Source organism: Notamacropus eugenii, chromosome 6, assembly GCF_028372415.1.
Source record: "Notamacropus eugenii isolate mMacEug1 chromosome 6, mMacEug1.pri_v2, whole genome shotgun sequence".
In the NCBI taxonomy this organism is placed as follows: Eukaryota; Metazoa; Chordata; class Mammalia; order Diprotodontia; family Macropodidae; genus Notamacropus; species Notamacropus eugenii.
This window is the reverse complement of record NC_092877.1, coordinates 40,781,284-40,796,697: the sequence shown is the minus strand read 5'-3', so window position 1 is coordinate 40,796,697 and position 15,414 is coordinate 40,781,284. Positions and strand designations below refer to the sequence as shown.

Sequence of the window (15,414 nt, the reverse complement as noted above, 5' to 3'; positions counted from 1 at the left end):
GGTGATTCAACTGCAGAGTGAGGGACTTCTGGGGGAGGTGACTCAGAGAGTGAGGGACAAAGAGGGAGAGTGTGAACTTCTGGGGAAGGTGGCTGGGGCGCGGGGTTGTGAGACTTCTGGAGGAGGTGACAGAGACAGAGTGTGTGGGACTTCTGGGTTTGGTGGCTCAGGGGAAAAGTGTGTGATTTCTGGGGGAGGTGATTCAACTGCAGTGAGGGACTTCTGGGGTAGGTGACTCAGAGAGTGAGGGACAAAGAGGGAGAGTGTGAACTTCTGGGGAAGGTGGCTGGGGCAGGGGGTTGTGAGACTTCTGGAGGAGGTGACAGAGACAGAGTGTGTGGGACTTCTGGGTTTGGTGGCTCAGGGGAAAAGTGTGTGATTTTTGGGGGAGGTGATTCAACTGCAGAGTGAGGGACTTCTTGGGGAGGTGACTCAGAGAGTGAGGGACAAAGAGGGAGAGTGTGAACTTCTGGGGAAGGTGGCTGGGGCGCGGGGTTGTGAGACTTCTGGAGGAGGTGACAGAGACAGAGTGTGTGGGACTTCTGGGTTTGGTGGCTCAGGGGAAAAGTGTGTGATTTCTGGGGGAGGTGATTCAACTGCAGTGAGGGACTTCTGGGGTAGGTGACTCAGAGAGTGAGGGACAAAGAGGGAGAGTGTGGAACTCCTGGGGAAGGTGGCTGGGGGTGGGGGATATCTGGGGGAAGTGACTCAAGGAAAGACCGATGGACTTCTGGTAAAGGTGGCTCAGGGGGAGAGTGTCGGACTTCTGGGTGAGATAGGTCAGGGGAAGGAAGTGAGACTTTTGGTGAAGGAAGCCATGGGGAAGAGTGAAGGCACTCCTGGTTGAGGTTACACGCAATAGCAGACAAAGGGAAGGACTCCTGAGTGCAATGGAAATTGCAGATAAAGCTCTAAGGGCTTCAAGAGAAAGGACCCATGGCCAAAATGGAATGGGGCCAGGGTACCTGGGAGTCTGGCAACAAGATGAAAGCCTGAATTCAGCTTTCAGTTAGACCACTTCTGTGGTCCTCTCCCTTATTCCTACCTCCCCTTGCCTTTGCAGCTCCATCCCTGATACCAAAGAACTGGCCAGTCCAAGGGAAGATCCAGATCCAAAACCTGAGTGTCCGCTATGATAGCTCCCTGAAGCCAGTCCTGAATCATGTCAATGCCCACATCTCTCCAGGGCAGAAGGTCAGTACTGAGCCCCATTGCTGGGAGAAATGGGTTTGAGTGAGGGGGAGGTAAGCAACAGGGAAAGGGGAGGAAAAGAGGTAAGTTCCAGGGTAACATGACCTCAAATCAAGGTTCAGTCCTACCCCAGGCTTACCACTCAGCCCTCTTGGTCTGGAATCCTACAGCCTCCCTCATAGATAGCTTTAGGGCTTTAGTCCAACATACATATTCACTGGCATTAGTGCCAGTACTGCTTGTTGTAGCCTCAGAGGGGATAGAAGTGCCAGTCTCTTGTCCCCTTTCCTTTATTGAAGCTTGAGACATTTGACTTGAGGGTCCCCTGTAGCAAAAGAAAAAGGAAGAGATATTTCCTAGATCACCTCTGTCTCTGAGATGAGGAACCTGAGCCCACTGTTTCTCTTTGTTCCTATCTATCTCATTGTGACTCTCTCTCTCTCTCTCTCTCTCTCTCTCTCTCTCTCTCTCTCTCTCTCTCTCTCTCTCTCTCTTCAGTCTCTCTCCTTGTCTCTGTCTCTCTCTGTGACTGTTTCTCTCTGTCTTTCTCTCTTTGTCTCTGTCTCTTTCTCTGTCTCGTCTCTCTGTCTCTTTGTCTCTCTCTCTCTCCTTCTCTCTGTCTCTCTTTCCCTCATCACTCTCTGTCTCTCCTTAAACTTTATCCATGATAAAATTGAGAGTAAGATAGCTCCTTTTGCCCCATTCCAGGGGTGCCCTCATAAGCACATAGCCCAGGACAGGCTTGATGCTTTCCCAGACCAGCTGATTTGAAAAGCAAGGCTCACACAGATATGCACAAGTGCATACATGCACATACACTCATAGATACATATACACTTTGGGGAGGGGGCAGACCTATGATTTCATTAATGAAATGAATTCCCATTGAGGAAATTCCCTCCACTGATGTAAAATAGCAATTTATAGTGTTAAAGTTGCTAAGGGCACAGAAAAGTTAGGTGACCCAGGACATGTCAGAGGTGGGACAAGAGGTGACCCCAAAGCCAGTTATCTTTTATGCCATATTGTCCTTCTATGTGTATGTACACATGAATACAAACAAATGTGTTTGCATAGATATGCATTCATATTTATACAGAGAAATACACTGTATGTACACATAAATACATGCAAATGTTTGCACATATATATACATATACACATACACAGATTAACAGAGGCACACACACAAAATCACGCATAAATAAAAACAATTATAGGCCTACAAGCAAACATATGTGCAGCCCATCCTGGAAATTTCTCCCTCAACTTCTTTAGAAAAAAAAACTATAAGCCTCTAGTCCATCCTTGGCTGAGCTCCTGAGAGTTTGATCAGAGATAGGAGGTAAAATTGCCTACTTTAACATGGAAAGGCTTGGTCCATGGCATTTCCCAAAGTTACTCCTTGGGTTCTTCCTATTGCAGATTGGGATCTGTGGCCGAACAGGGAGTGGAAAGTCATCCTTCTCTCTTGCCTTCTTCCGCATGGTCGACATGTTTGAAGGTGAGTCTTCCTTCTCCGACACCCACAACACAACACTCCCTGAATACCCTTCATCGCACAAAGCTCACTCCTTATAGAGAGGACAAATTCTCACTGCTGTACCCCTGCCCTCAGAATCACTCTTTCACAGTGAAGAGCTGTGTCTGTTTGTCTGTTTAACTAGGTAATGGATGCTCCAGGTTGTGTGTGGGGTTTGAATATTTCACTCACAGCCTCGATATAGAGGGTCAATGACATGGCCTGCTCCTGCTTCCCAGTTAGGTCCCTTCTACCCAAGCAAGTTGATCCCCCCCGTACTAGGTGCAGTCCCCCTGAGTGAGTTGAACCGTGATTAATACAGGGAGGATCGTCATCGATGACATTGATATTTCAAAGCTGCCCCTGCAGACCTTGCGATCTCGACTCTCCATCATCCTCCAGGACCCCATCCTCTTCAGTGGTACCATTCGGTGAGTAACACCCCAAGGGAGTCCTAGGAAAAACCAGAGATGCTACTGTCAGGAAAAGAGCTCCCCCTCCCAGCCCAGGAACTTCATGGTGTGTACAATGTTCCAAAATGGACCCTGGTCTGGAAATCAAGAGATTTCTAATTCTAGGGTCGAGCTGTGTAACCTTGGAAATGTTCCTTCCTTTCTCTAAAGCTTAGTTGCCTCATCTATAACATGAGGGCATTGGACTATAGCACTCTTTCCCAACCCAAAGTATGCTGCAGACAATCAATAATGCACTCCACAACCTCAGTGGCCAAGAGGGTGAGGACAAAGAAAGAAAGAGTAGGAATAAGACAGCAAAAAGAAGAACCAGATACAGGAAGAAGGAGAAAAAGAAAGATGAGAAGATCATTTTTAAGATTCTAACTACAATTTTGTAAATTTTCACTACATTTTAACTTTGACTTTTACTACCCCAATTGAAAGAAGAAAAGAAAAAGAAAACCACTGTAACAAATATTCACAGTCAAGCCAAATAAATCAGGAATCAGGGCTGGGCATTGAGCAGAGTTCTTCAGATTTTCAAAGGTGTTTGACTTAGTAACATTGTTGCTATTGTATAAATTGCTCTGCTGGTTCTGCTCACAACATTCTGCATCAGTCGATGCAAGTCTTCCCAACTTGCTCTGAAAATTCATTGACTTATTTGCCCAGGTCCACACAGCTTGTATCTGAGGCAGGATTCAAACTTAGGTCTTCCAGACTCCCAATCCAGTGCTGCCTTCTTGGTACTAGAGTAAGTTGACTTCATTGGATAAAACTAAGTCTTTGGATGATGGTAGGTTTGGCCTCATGCTTTCTTCCACCCCCTAGGACTATTCTGCTGTTTTTCAAATGGAAAGTAGTGACTTTGTACTCCCCTCACTCCCTGAAACAGCTATCTCTCTAGTCCTCAAGTTGACTCCCAGACCCTGGGGCCTATGTCCCATCAAAGACCAGGACTCTTCTTCCAGGTCAGCTAAAAGGATGGGCTAGATAGCTTCTTATGTTCCTTCCAGCCCTGAAGTTCTATGCCTTTGTGATCTGTAGTAACTATTAAGTTTTTACTGAGTCCTTACTGAGGGTTCCAAAATATACATCTATAGCCACAACTTTCAGATTTTTGTACTCCTTTCCCCCTGCACACAGACACACAGACAAACAGACACACACACATACACACACACACACACACACACACACACACACACACCAGTGCTCAACACTATGTTGATAGTCATTGATCTGTTTGTTTATTCAGCAAAAATCTTCTCAGGACCTACCAAGGAGATGCTGTGGGAGGTCAGAGGTGCAAAGATGAATTAAGAAATAGTTCCTGTGCTCAAGGAGTACACAGTCTCATTGAAGAGATGCACATCATCTGTCATAAGCTGTCAACATGTCAAACTTTGGTGTGAACCCTGAGTTCCTAGCCTATCAGCTTTGAAAAAGGGTGAATGGAAAACTGGGAGTTACTTGAAGTCCCAAGTCCAAAAGGACTTTCGGGAGGAGAGTACTTATCCCTCCACATCAGAGGCTACTGCTTAGAGCTCCAACTTAGCCAGTGCAAAGATCAGAATAGTATTGGTCTGAGACAAGTAGAAAGGAAAGGAGAGGCTGAGAGATCAGCAACAAGCATTCAAAGAACGCCCAAGATGACAGGGACCTCCATGGTCATCTACCCAACCAGGAATACCCCTGACAACATCCTCATTGAGGGGGTCTGCTTGAAGACTCCAGTGATAAAGAAATCATTCCTCCAGAGGTAACCTGTTCTACTCTAGGTCAATTCCGATTGTGAACAAGTTGTTTTGTTGTATCAAACTGAAATCTAACATCTCTGTGAGGTCTTTGTTCTGCCTTCTGGAACTTAGCAGATCAAATTTTATCTCTGTTCTGGGCCTCAGCGAAACCAACTTAATTTCTATTCTATATGATGGCCTCTCCTCAAATACCAGAAGACAGAGACCATGTTTCTCACCCTAAAGTCTGACTTCTTCAGGCAGACCATATGCAGGTCCTTTAACCAGTCCTGATATCCCAGTCTCCAATCTTCATGGTGCCATGAAATGATCAAGGTATTTAGAGAGAGGCCCCAAAAGGCTCTGAGATCAAATCCTAGTGCTATGTAACATGGGGCAAGTCCCTTCAACCTTCAACTTTCTTGGCTTCCGTCACCTCATCTGTGAGTGAAGGGGTTGAAATAGAGAGATGAGTTATGGGTCAAGAAGGTAAAAGATGGTCTTCCCGTTTGATAGGGAGCTTGAAAGATGACTCCTAGCACTAAATCTGTGAGCCTGTGAACTATCCTTGTCACCCTCCTCTGAATGTGTACCAGCTTGTCTATCTCTTCATAAAATATAGTGCTCAGAAATGAGTACTCTAGATGGGTCCAACCAAATCCCAGAAGCTCCTCCCTGCTGATGTCAGCAGGAAGAGGATTCCTGATCTTGGGGCAAGATTACTCATTACCTTCCTGGCCCCATCCCTGGTCCCATTCTTTCCAGTGTCCTTGGGTTGGGTGGGACTGGGCCAGGCCCTTCACTGGCCATTCATTGGGGTTTCTGTGCTGCTTTGCAGGTTTAACCTGGACCCAGAAAAGAAATGCTCGGACAGCACCCTATGGGAAGCCCTGGAGATTGCCCAGCTAAAGCTAGTGGTGAAGGCACTGCCTGGGGGGCTAGGTAACTGTACCCACCCCCACCTCCCTATACTGGCTTCCTGCCAAGATGGGGAGGAATGCTAGTTCTACTGAGTCAGTCTACATGAATGCTTGGGTACAGATCCATCTCTCTCCCACAAATGTGTCACACATGCACACCCCAACTCTTCCCTATAATAACAACTAAAACTCTGCTTCAAAGCTTGGGAGCACCAGGCACATCAAAGAGACCTGGGCTTCCTGATAGTAAATGAAGGGGCTATTAATATTAATAGTACCACCACTCTCCTGGACCCATTGTTTCTCATATCCCAACTCTCACTCTTGTCCTATGCCATTCATCTATCCATCCCTGGGACCCAGGGAATGGGGAGAGAGTATTAAGATGAGTAGTGTCCCCATATTACATGCAAGGTCAACAGATGGAAAGCACATACCTTAGGCTAGACAGTGATAAAGTCAAACTGGTTTTGCCCACCAAACAGCTGGGCCCTCAAATAGCCAATCAATTCATCCAGAGTTATTACAGCCAGGTAAAAAGGAAGGGCTAGACTAAGGTGTGCTTCAGGAACAACTCTCTCCTTTCTTTTCTACATCCCAACACAACCAAGGACCCCAAAAGCAAGGTCATATCAGTGCTCAGTGACAGAAAACTGCCTAGTGAGTAATGTCCAACCCATGAGAAACGTATATATTCACTCATTCAGCAGCATTTATTAAGCACCTGCTCTATACCAGGCACTGAAAATGCGAAGAGAGGAATGAAACAGTCCTCACCCTCAAGGAGCTTACAGAGGAGACAACACAAACGTCTATAAGAATGCACAATAAATATAGTACTTGTGGTAGAAGGAGAGCACTAGTGATTGGGGTCAAAAAGGGCCTCTCATAGGAGAGTGGTACTTAACTTGTACCTTGAAGGAAAGGAAGATGGCAATTCTAAGAAATGGAAGTAAAGTCACACACACAGTGTCATTGTTCTTTACAGATGCCATAGTCACGGAAGGTGGGGAGAATTTCAGCCAGGGACAGAGGCAGCTCTTCTGCTTGGCAAGAGCCTTTGTGAGGAAGACAAGCATCTTCATTATGGATGAGGCCACAGCTTCCATCGACATGGCTACGGTCAGTCTTGGGGGTCTAAGGTTAGTCCTAGATGGTGATGACTGGGAAGTTGAGAGAAAGGAAGGAAATGAAAGTTCTTATACCCATAGTGTGGGTATTTAAAAATAGAATAGATGTGTTTTGAAAATGAGATGGAGAAGAGAAAATGAGCTATAGTGTTCCAAATTCATGTATACATGTACACAGGGATACAGATATGCTCCATGCCAACATTAGCCCTGCCTGGCACACAGTAGACCTTTGATAAATGCTTTGAAAAATGAAAGGGGCCAAAGACATGTTGACTATCCAGAAGCCTTATGCTTAATATGTTACTAATGTTTCCCTCTTCAATGTTTTTAATTTGCTGTTGCCTTTTTTACATCATAAGCATTTCCAGATACTCCTCCTTCACTACCTTCTTCCCCCACCATTGAAATCCCCTGTTTAACAAAGAATAAGAGTTGAGAATAACAAGGCAACCACATGTGAAAACATATAGAATATCCCATTTCCTCCATACTGGCAGGAGAGATGGGCGCTTCATCCTCTGTTCTTCAGAACTAAAATTGTTTATTGCAATTAATCTGAGTTCAGCTGCCTTCTAGTGTCATTTTTTATACTATAGTAGTCTGTACATATTGTTCTTTGGGTTTTGCTTTGTGAATATATTATTCTAGAAGAAAATCTAACAAGAATTGAACAACATCAAGAGAGAGAAGAAGAAGAAAAAGGAAGAAGGAGGAGGAGGAAGAAGAGGAAAAGGGAGATGAAGAAGAAGGTTGTAGAGGAAGAGATGGAAAAGGAGGGAAGGAATTGACTATATTTTAATAGATAGGAAACAACTGGTTACTTAATGTGGGAGTCATATCAGAATCAACTCTCCTTTGAAGTCAGGTCATCGACTAGTTAGATCAAAGGTCAGAATCAATATTGAATTAGCAAAAGGCCAAAGACATTGCAAACAATTGCAGTAGTTTCTACCTGAACTATTCGTACAAGTTACCAATGCTGGGGAAAAAAGGAGATGATAGAAGGCAGAGATTATCACCATCTCCTCTAGAAGCTTAACCGATGTAAAATTGTTGTTACTATTAAGAGATCAGCAAAGCCTATAAACATTGATCTTTTTGACAAGTGAAGAAATGGAAGCCAAAAGGAGCATTGGTTTAGAATACAGATTCATTCATAAGACAACTCAGAGAAAGATGGTGAAAGACTGCAAAGGTTATCATTTCATAAAAATATTTTAAAAAATCAAAGTAAAAATATATTCACAGAAAACTTGATATGCGACTCATAGGGTTATAACTTAGAGATCTAGAGTTGTAAGGGTCCTCAAGGCTAGGTTATCTATTTCAACCACCTCCTTTAACAGGCAGTGAAACTAAAACCCAGAAGGTTAAGTAACTTGCCCAAGTTCACTTTGACCCTAGACTCAGGAGAATTCAAATTGCCTGAGTCATAGCATCCTGAGCCTACATAAATGAAACTAGCAAGAGGATAATAAAGACAGAAAATTAAATTAGTCAGCATTTCCTTAACAATTCATTGTTGCCACCAATGACAGAGGAGCCATCATATCTGGAACCTAACACCTCAGTCCCTGACATGCTACATAACAAAGTAGAAATGAATCAGCTGGACCAGACCAAGCATATCTCCCCTGAAAATCCATGTCTGAAACAATACAATAGAAAATATTGAGAGGTTATTTTATAAACTATCTCAGGGAAGGAAATATATCATAAGAAAAGGAAAAAATCACAGACTATGTTAACATTCAAATAAAGAAGAATGAAAATGTCAGTCACTACCAACCGATATGACTTCTTTCTCATCTTTATGGAATCCTTTATAAGAATAATCTACATTCATATTGAAGGCACCCTTAATGAAAGTATAATAGTCAAGCTATTGCAAACAATCTTTGATAGAAAAGTACATCTTAAATGTCCCACAAGTGACTGTAAGATGCAGAGGATGCAATATCCTTCCCTGTTTATTGTTTGTTTGTTTTTAAGTATTTGACTTGGTAGGACAAATAGCTGTTTTAAAGGCTCTTCTCCAACAAGATTCATGCATCTGTTAAGATCATACAATTACAGTGAAGACAGCTAGGTGGTACAGTGGACAGAGCACCAGTGCAGAAGTCAGGAAGACCTGAGTTTAAATCTCACCTCAGACACTTGACACTCACTAGCTGGGTGACCTTGGGCAAGTCACTTAACCCCAATTGCCTCATTCTGGGTCATCTCCAGTCATCCTGATGAATATCAGGTCACTGGATTCAGATGGCTCTGGAGGAGAAGTGAGGCTGGTGACCTGCACAGCCCTCCCTCACTCAAAGTCAAGTGCAAGTCATGTCATCATTTCTCTGATGGCGTGGTCTTCTTTGGCAACAGATGAACACATAAATAAGCAGAAGGTTGACCAGAGAATCCCTAATCAATGGACTCTACATAAATCAACTTCTTAAAATTATAGGACATAAAGGGCAGGTAACAGAAACTATGATATCTAAGGATGTGCCCCTTTTGGACTTAGAGGGACTCACCCCCTTAAATGTTATCCTTTAGCTCAAAGCAAAAACATTTTCTAAATTGGTATACTGAGAACAGTAATAATGAAAGTGTAATGTGTCTGCTCTGGCCTTCTCTCCCAGAGTTACACCAGCTACATCCTCTCAGAGAGGTAACCTCCTCTAGAGCGTAACCCTGAGGTATTAGGGCAGATCACATGTACCCCGCAAACCTGAGGTGTGCTTTCCCACAAATACACATATTGTCAGTAGAAAGATTGTATATACTTAGAATTCATGTGCAGAGAGGCACATGTGTGGGGAATACAATGTAACTTAGAACCTTGGTCTTTTAGGACCCCCAGATCTTCTGGTGATGTTATCATACTTCTCCTTTCAGGAAACAGTGTCTCAGTAAATTACCCTGCTAAACCTGGTAAGACATCCCTGGGACTAAGGGAAAGGTTCCAAGGCTAGGCCAAGGTCTCTACTGTTTCCAGTTTCAGTCTCAGCTGACAACCTAGCCTTGTGCACTAAAATATGTATATTTAGAAAGAACCAGAGCCCACACCCTAGGACCCGCAGCAGTGTCAGCACTGGGGCCTGCTTTCTCCTGAGGAGGATCAGACCTCTAGCTGCTGACCTCATGAACTCCTCTTGACACCTCTCTTTTGACTCAGCTTCACAACTGGGCCTTGGGTCTGCTTTCTACCGGGCACAGTCTCCTGTGGTCATATGCTTCTGTTTCAAGATGCCATTACCAGTAGTTGGGGATCAAGGAGGAAGAGCAGAGAGAAATCCCCTCCCCCTCACAAAAGAGAAAGAGTAAAGTGAGTTTTTCTTCCATAAGTAGCTTATCAAATGCCACAGCTATCTAGTTTACATTTTTAAAACCACCAGATATATGGTTGCTCCTTAACTTTAATACCTGAGTGTTTCATATGCAAATGAGCCACTAAAAATCTGAAAGGGACCATATTCCTTACAAGGGGCAAATTCTACCCCTCCACATCTAAAAGGTTATACCTTTATATCTCATTGTCTCTATCACCTGCCTCTTAATCTTGCAATTTCATCCAGTACATTGGGAGGATTCAATTGATTAAGAGTCCTCTGATCAAACTCCAAATACACAAGATTCTTTGATGAATGAAACCACAGAGATAATATTATTAAATGATTCTCTAATTATTAGCATCCACTGAGGCATAAAACAGATTATAGGAATTCTCTTCACAGATTTTGAGAGTAGAAAGGAAGCCCAGAAACCATCTGATCCAACCCATACATCATAGAAATCCCCACTAGAACATATCCACAAGTAGCTGTCCACACTCTACCTAAAGAGTTCCAAATGGGGAACTCCACCACCTCTCAATGGAGGTCACTCAATTTTTTTTGGACAGCTCTAATTGTTATGAAGCTTATCTGACATTAAATTTAGATTTGTCTCTTTGCAACTTCTACCAGTTTCTCCCAATTCTTGCCTCTAGGACCAAACAAAATAAATTTAATCTCTCCTTAGCACGGCAACCCTTTAAATATTACAAATCATATCGTGTTTGAGGATGTTTTTATACTGATTTAATCAAGTCCTGGAGCACTACACGGCGCACCTGATCAGATCCATGAATATTCAAAAGAGCTCACCTTAGCAATCAATATAGGAAAATCTAAATGAATGAAACATGTCTATTGTCTGATATATGACATGCAGTTGAATGGCCAGTCTATCAGTGCAATGCACAATTAATTAAGCCCCAAATTAAATAAGACTGAAATTCATTTGAGAATATGTTCAGTGCTTTTAAGGATTCCCAAGCTGTCCCTTGACATAAAGCTTCATCTTTTTAATTCAATTTTCCTCCATATGATATCATATCCTTGTAAATCTTGGAGAACTCAGAGGACTCAAAGTTGAAGACAATTCAAGTGGCCATAGAAAAATACAAGTGGGCACAGGGAGGCTGCAACATTTTTCCAATAATGGTTCATGCATAAGGAGAGATACAGTTGAGAAAGTGGATTATTGGAAAAGGTGAGTCCATCATGTAGAAAGAAGAAAGAAAAGATAGACAACAAGATGCTCCACTGGTACACATATCATGTAAAAGGACTCAAAGGAAGGCCTCCACCAAGGATGTGTGGATTCACTATGGAATATCTGTGGAAGAAAATGATCAAGAATCACAAAGAACGAGGAAGTGTGGACAGGCTGGGCTCTGTACCAACAGAGGAAGTGCCAAAACCAATGAAATCACCAAGAACCAGAATGGCATGATGGAGAGCAGACCTTGACAAACAAGGCTCTTTTGTCATTTTAATTTTTTGGACAGGGCTACTAGATTGCTAATTCAGGGCAGCTCAGGAAATAGTTTAAATAAGAACTCAGGTTGGCATATGATGATACTTCTTCCTTTACTTTCCTTTTAAATTTTCTCAGAATCAAAATCATGGGTCTATTGTTTGGAGAGCCTATATTCTGCTTTGGCTATGTGGTACAGTAGGTAGAATGCTAGACAGCTCCTCTTTAAATCCTGAGTTTGAATCCAGCCTCAGACACTTACTAGCTGTGTCACCCTGGGCAAGTCACTTAACCTCTCAAAGTTCCAAAACTCTCTCTAGGACTATAAGTTGCAGGCATGGTGCTAACCTGGGTTGATAGAAGTGGTTTCCCTTCCAGGGAGCTTCCCTTGACACAAGCTACCTCCTGGATAAACTACAGAGCAGAGATGCCTTCCCCCAGCCCTTTCAATATTCTCCTCTAATAGGGAAACCAGTGTGATATCTGTGCATGTTGTTGCTAATTGGTTCTATAAGAAGCATAAATAGAGCACAATCCCTGCAGCTCATGGAAACATTCTCTTCGATTTTTATACCTGCTGAAACTAATTTTCAGCTTTCTGTGGCTCTCCTGCCCAATTCTCCCCCATTACTTGCATGGCTAATTGCTGCTTTACTGCATGAAGGAGTGGGCAGGACTCCTAAGGCTCATTTGTTTGGGGGGCAGAGGATTTGTTTTTGTTTTTATTAAGTGTACCTGCCTTTTTCTCCCATTATTTAGCATTGCTTGCACTGGTAAGTTTGAATTTCAATGAGAAGATGAATAGCTGTTCTAATGTGCTTCCCACAAGGTGTTCTGTAGAGATCCAACTTTCAACCATTTCTTGCCTCTTCCTTTCCCTTCTCTCATTATTTGTCATGTTCTGTGTGCTGGAATGCCTTCCTTTTTTGCTCAGGTGTGGGAGTGAAGGTCAGAGTTTCCTTCCACATGACCATGATCACTTCAGACTCTGTTGGCTTTAGAAATGATTCCATAGTGGGAACAATAGTGGACAAGAGACAAGTAAGGGGGGAAAAACAAGATGATAATGATGGGAGATTATGTCCATGAGATGCTTTCAAGCCAGGCCAGCACCACTTTCTGCTCAGTCTCAGCCGTCTCAGGGGAATGACCAATGCAGCTTTTATCCCTTTTCCCACAGGAGAACATCTTACAGAAGGTGGTGATGACAGCCTTTGCTGATCGCACTGTGGTCACCATAGCGGTAAGGGGGTATGATGTACACAGCCTCAGAAAGGGAAAGTGCAGGTTTGGGGTGGGGTGAGAGCCCTTAGAGAAGCCACCTACATAAACCACCTCCCTGTTCTAACCACTGTCATACACAAGACAGTCCCTTTCTCCTCTCATACTCCTAAACCCCAACTTTGCTGCACTCAAATTTAGTTTGAGTCTCTTAAGAACAGATGGCTGTTCTTGAAGTCAGGAAAACATAGGTTCAAGTCCAACCTCTAACATTCACTGGCTGTGTGACCCTGGGCAACTCATTTAACCTCTTAGTGCTCTAGGCAACTCCCTAAGACTATAATTTGTTAAGAAGATGGTACAGGGAATTTCTTTACCCGGGAGTTCCCCATACCAAGAAGGGGGAAGAGCCAGGCATAGATTCCTCACCCTAGTCTCTATTTCACTCCTCCTTCCAGTGAAGGGGGGAAGGGGACCTTTGATTGGAGCCTGCACTCTTTTGACCCAAGAGTTCCACTTCTCATTGGTATTTCTCATGGTTCTTCCTCTTTCATGCTCTCAAAGCTCCTCATCTCCCTGGATCCCCAGGGTGGCTGGGACAAGGATAAGGAAGAGGTTGACTTGTGGGTCCCTAGTCTGTTTATAGGTTTCAGTTGAACCCTGATAAAGCATCCCCAAGTCTCTGAGCTCTAAAGGATTCTAGTACCATTGACTAAATCTAACAACAACAGTGATGATGATGATGATGATGATGATGATGATGATGATGATGATAAATAAGTTAGCATCAGTAAAACACTTTCAGATTGGCACAGGATTTTAGGTATGTTGATCTCATTTTGACTTCACAACAATCCTGTAAGGTAGATACTATCCCCATTTTACGTTAAGCAAATTGAAGCTGGAAGAGGTGAAGTGATTTGTCCAGAATCAGGCAGCTAAGTGTCTGAGACAAGATTTGAACTCAAGTCTTCCTGACTTCAAGTTCAGCACTCAGTCCACTGTGCTACCTAGTTGCTATTACCCCCAAAGCAGGGAGTAGATAAGGGTGATTAGTTTATACTGATCTTGGTCATTCCCAGCTACCCTAAGAGGGAGGTAACATGGATAGGATGGAAAAAGGTAACCCCAAGAAATACAGAAAGCCTAAGTGACTTCCCTATTCAGTGAGTGAAGAGCCCAGTGCCCACATGAAGCAAGTTAGATATGCACTGTATTAGATTCTGATGCTGAATTTAATTATCTAACTTGTGGATAAGGAATAAAGAGACATAGTTAACCATTTAAAAGACTCTGCCCTGCTTTGTGACTCTGACTCAGTCACAGAATTCCCCCATCTTGTCAAACCTGGCCCCCTGATCTTTGAGAAGACATCTCCTTGGGAACAAAAAAAAGCCCTGCCCCATGATGAGGTATAAGCTTGAGTGTTAGGGTGCAGACTTGAACCATGAGTTCTATCTTTCAGTTTCTAGTGTAGATTCTTACTTATCTCTGCTGGTTCATTTCGGCTCCATTTAACACTTCTAGCCCTCCTGCCAGTCCTCATTCCCTACCCAAGCACCCCACACCCATATTACCCCACTTTCCTTATCTCTCCTACCCACTCATGCCTTTTGCTTCCAATGCTGAATAGCTATTCATACTCCCCTTCCCCTTGCAACTATAGATACCGTCAGCCTTTCTTTCCCTTAGCTCATGCCCTCAGAACTTCCTCTAGTTTGCCAAAGCATCAAGGCTCCATCTGGGCTTTCTCTCCACAGCACCGAGTACACACCATCCTGAATGCTGACCTCGTGATTGTGATGAAGCGTGGTGCCATACTGGAATATGATAAGCCCGAGGTGCTGCTCAGCCAGCCAGACAGTGTCTTTGCATCCTTTGTCCGGGCTGACAAGTGACCTGAGCTGGAGTGACTCCAAGTGCCATTTTGCCCCTCTTTGCCACCTTCTCCAACATGGATTTTCTAGCTGTGTAAATCATTTGTAAATAAAGAGATTAATTATTTCCTACCATATCCCCCAAATTTCCTATGGAGTTCCTTCATCTTCCTCTTCCTAATTTGGAATCCTAGTAGCTTGGTAGGTAGAGTTCATAGCACTAGCACTAGCCTCTTACTAGAGAAATGCATCTATACCTCAACTAATATACATACTACTTTGCACATGTGAAAACATGAAATCATGGATAAAGAACTGGCCTCAAAGCCAGGGTTCAATTCCAGCTTCTAATACATAATGGTTATGTGATCCTAGGCCAAGTCACAACCTCTCAGTTCTCTAGGTAACTCTCTAAGACTTCACATTGCAGAGAAGGTGCCAACCTGCATTTGGAAAGGAGTTTTTTCCTTTGGGAGTTCCCTATACCATGGAAATCATAGGTCTACTTTCTATTCATCATGTAACACTAGCCCCAGTAGCCATCTCATGGAGTGTGGGTGGT

The 15,414-nt window shown here is 43.4% G+C and overlaps 1 protein-coding gene across 6 annotated transcripts in view; it reads left to right on the top strand.

Annotated features, from left to right (window-relative positions):
- ABCC8 (ATP binding cassette subfamily C member 8) overlaps nt 1-14,989 on the top strand; it is a 123,371-nt gene extending 108,382 nt beyond the window's left edge. For 4 of the 6 annotated variants that reach the window (XM_072619619.1, XM_072619620.1, XM_072619617.1 and 1 more), the window contains 7 exons: nt 1,064-1,194; nt 2,617-2,695; nt 3,036-3,144; nt 5,746-5,849; nt 6,816-6,949; nt 12,935-12,997; nt 14,736-14,989. In XM_072619619.1, the coding sequence (XP_072475720.1) occupies nt 1,064-1,194; nt 2,617-2,695; nt 3,036-3,144; nt 5,746-5,849; nt 6,816-6,949; nt 12,935-12,997; nt 14,736-14,873 (758 nt within the window). In that variant the 3' untranslated portion in view covers nt 14,874-14,989. Of the gene's footprint in view, nt 1-1,063; nt 1,195-2,616; nt 2,696-3,035; nt 3,145-5,745; nt 5,850-6,815; nt 6,970-12,934; nt 12,998-14,735 lie in introns of those variants that run through there. The other 2 variants (XM_072619621.1, XR_011969365.1) reach the window with 2 other exon arrangements.
- The last annotated feature ends 425 nt before the right edge of the window (nt 14,990-15,414 follow it).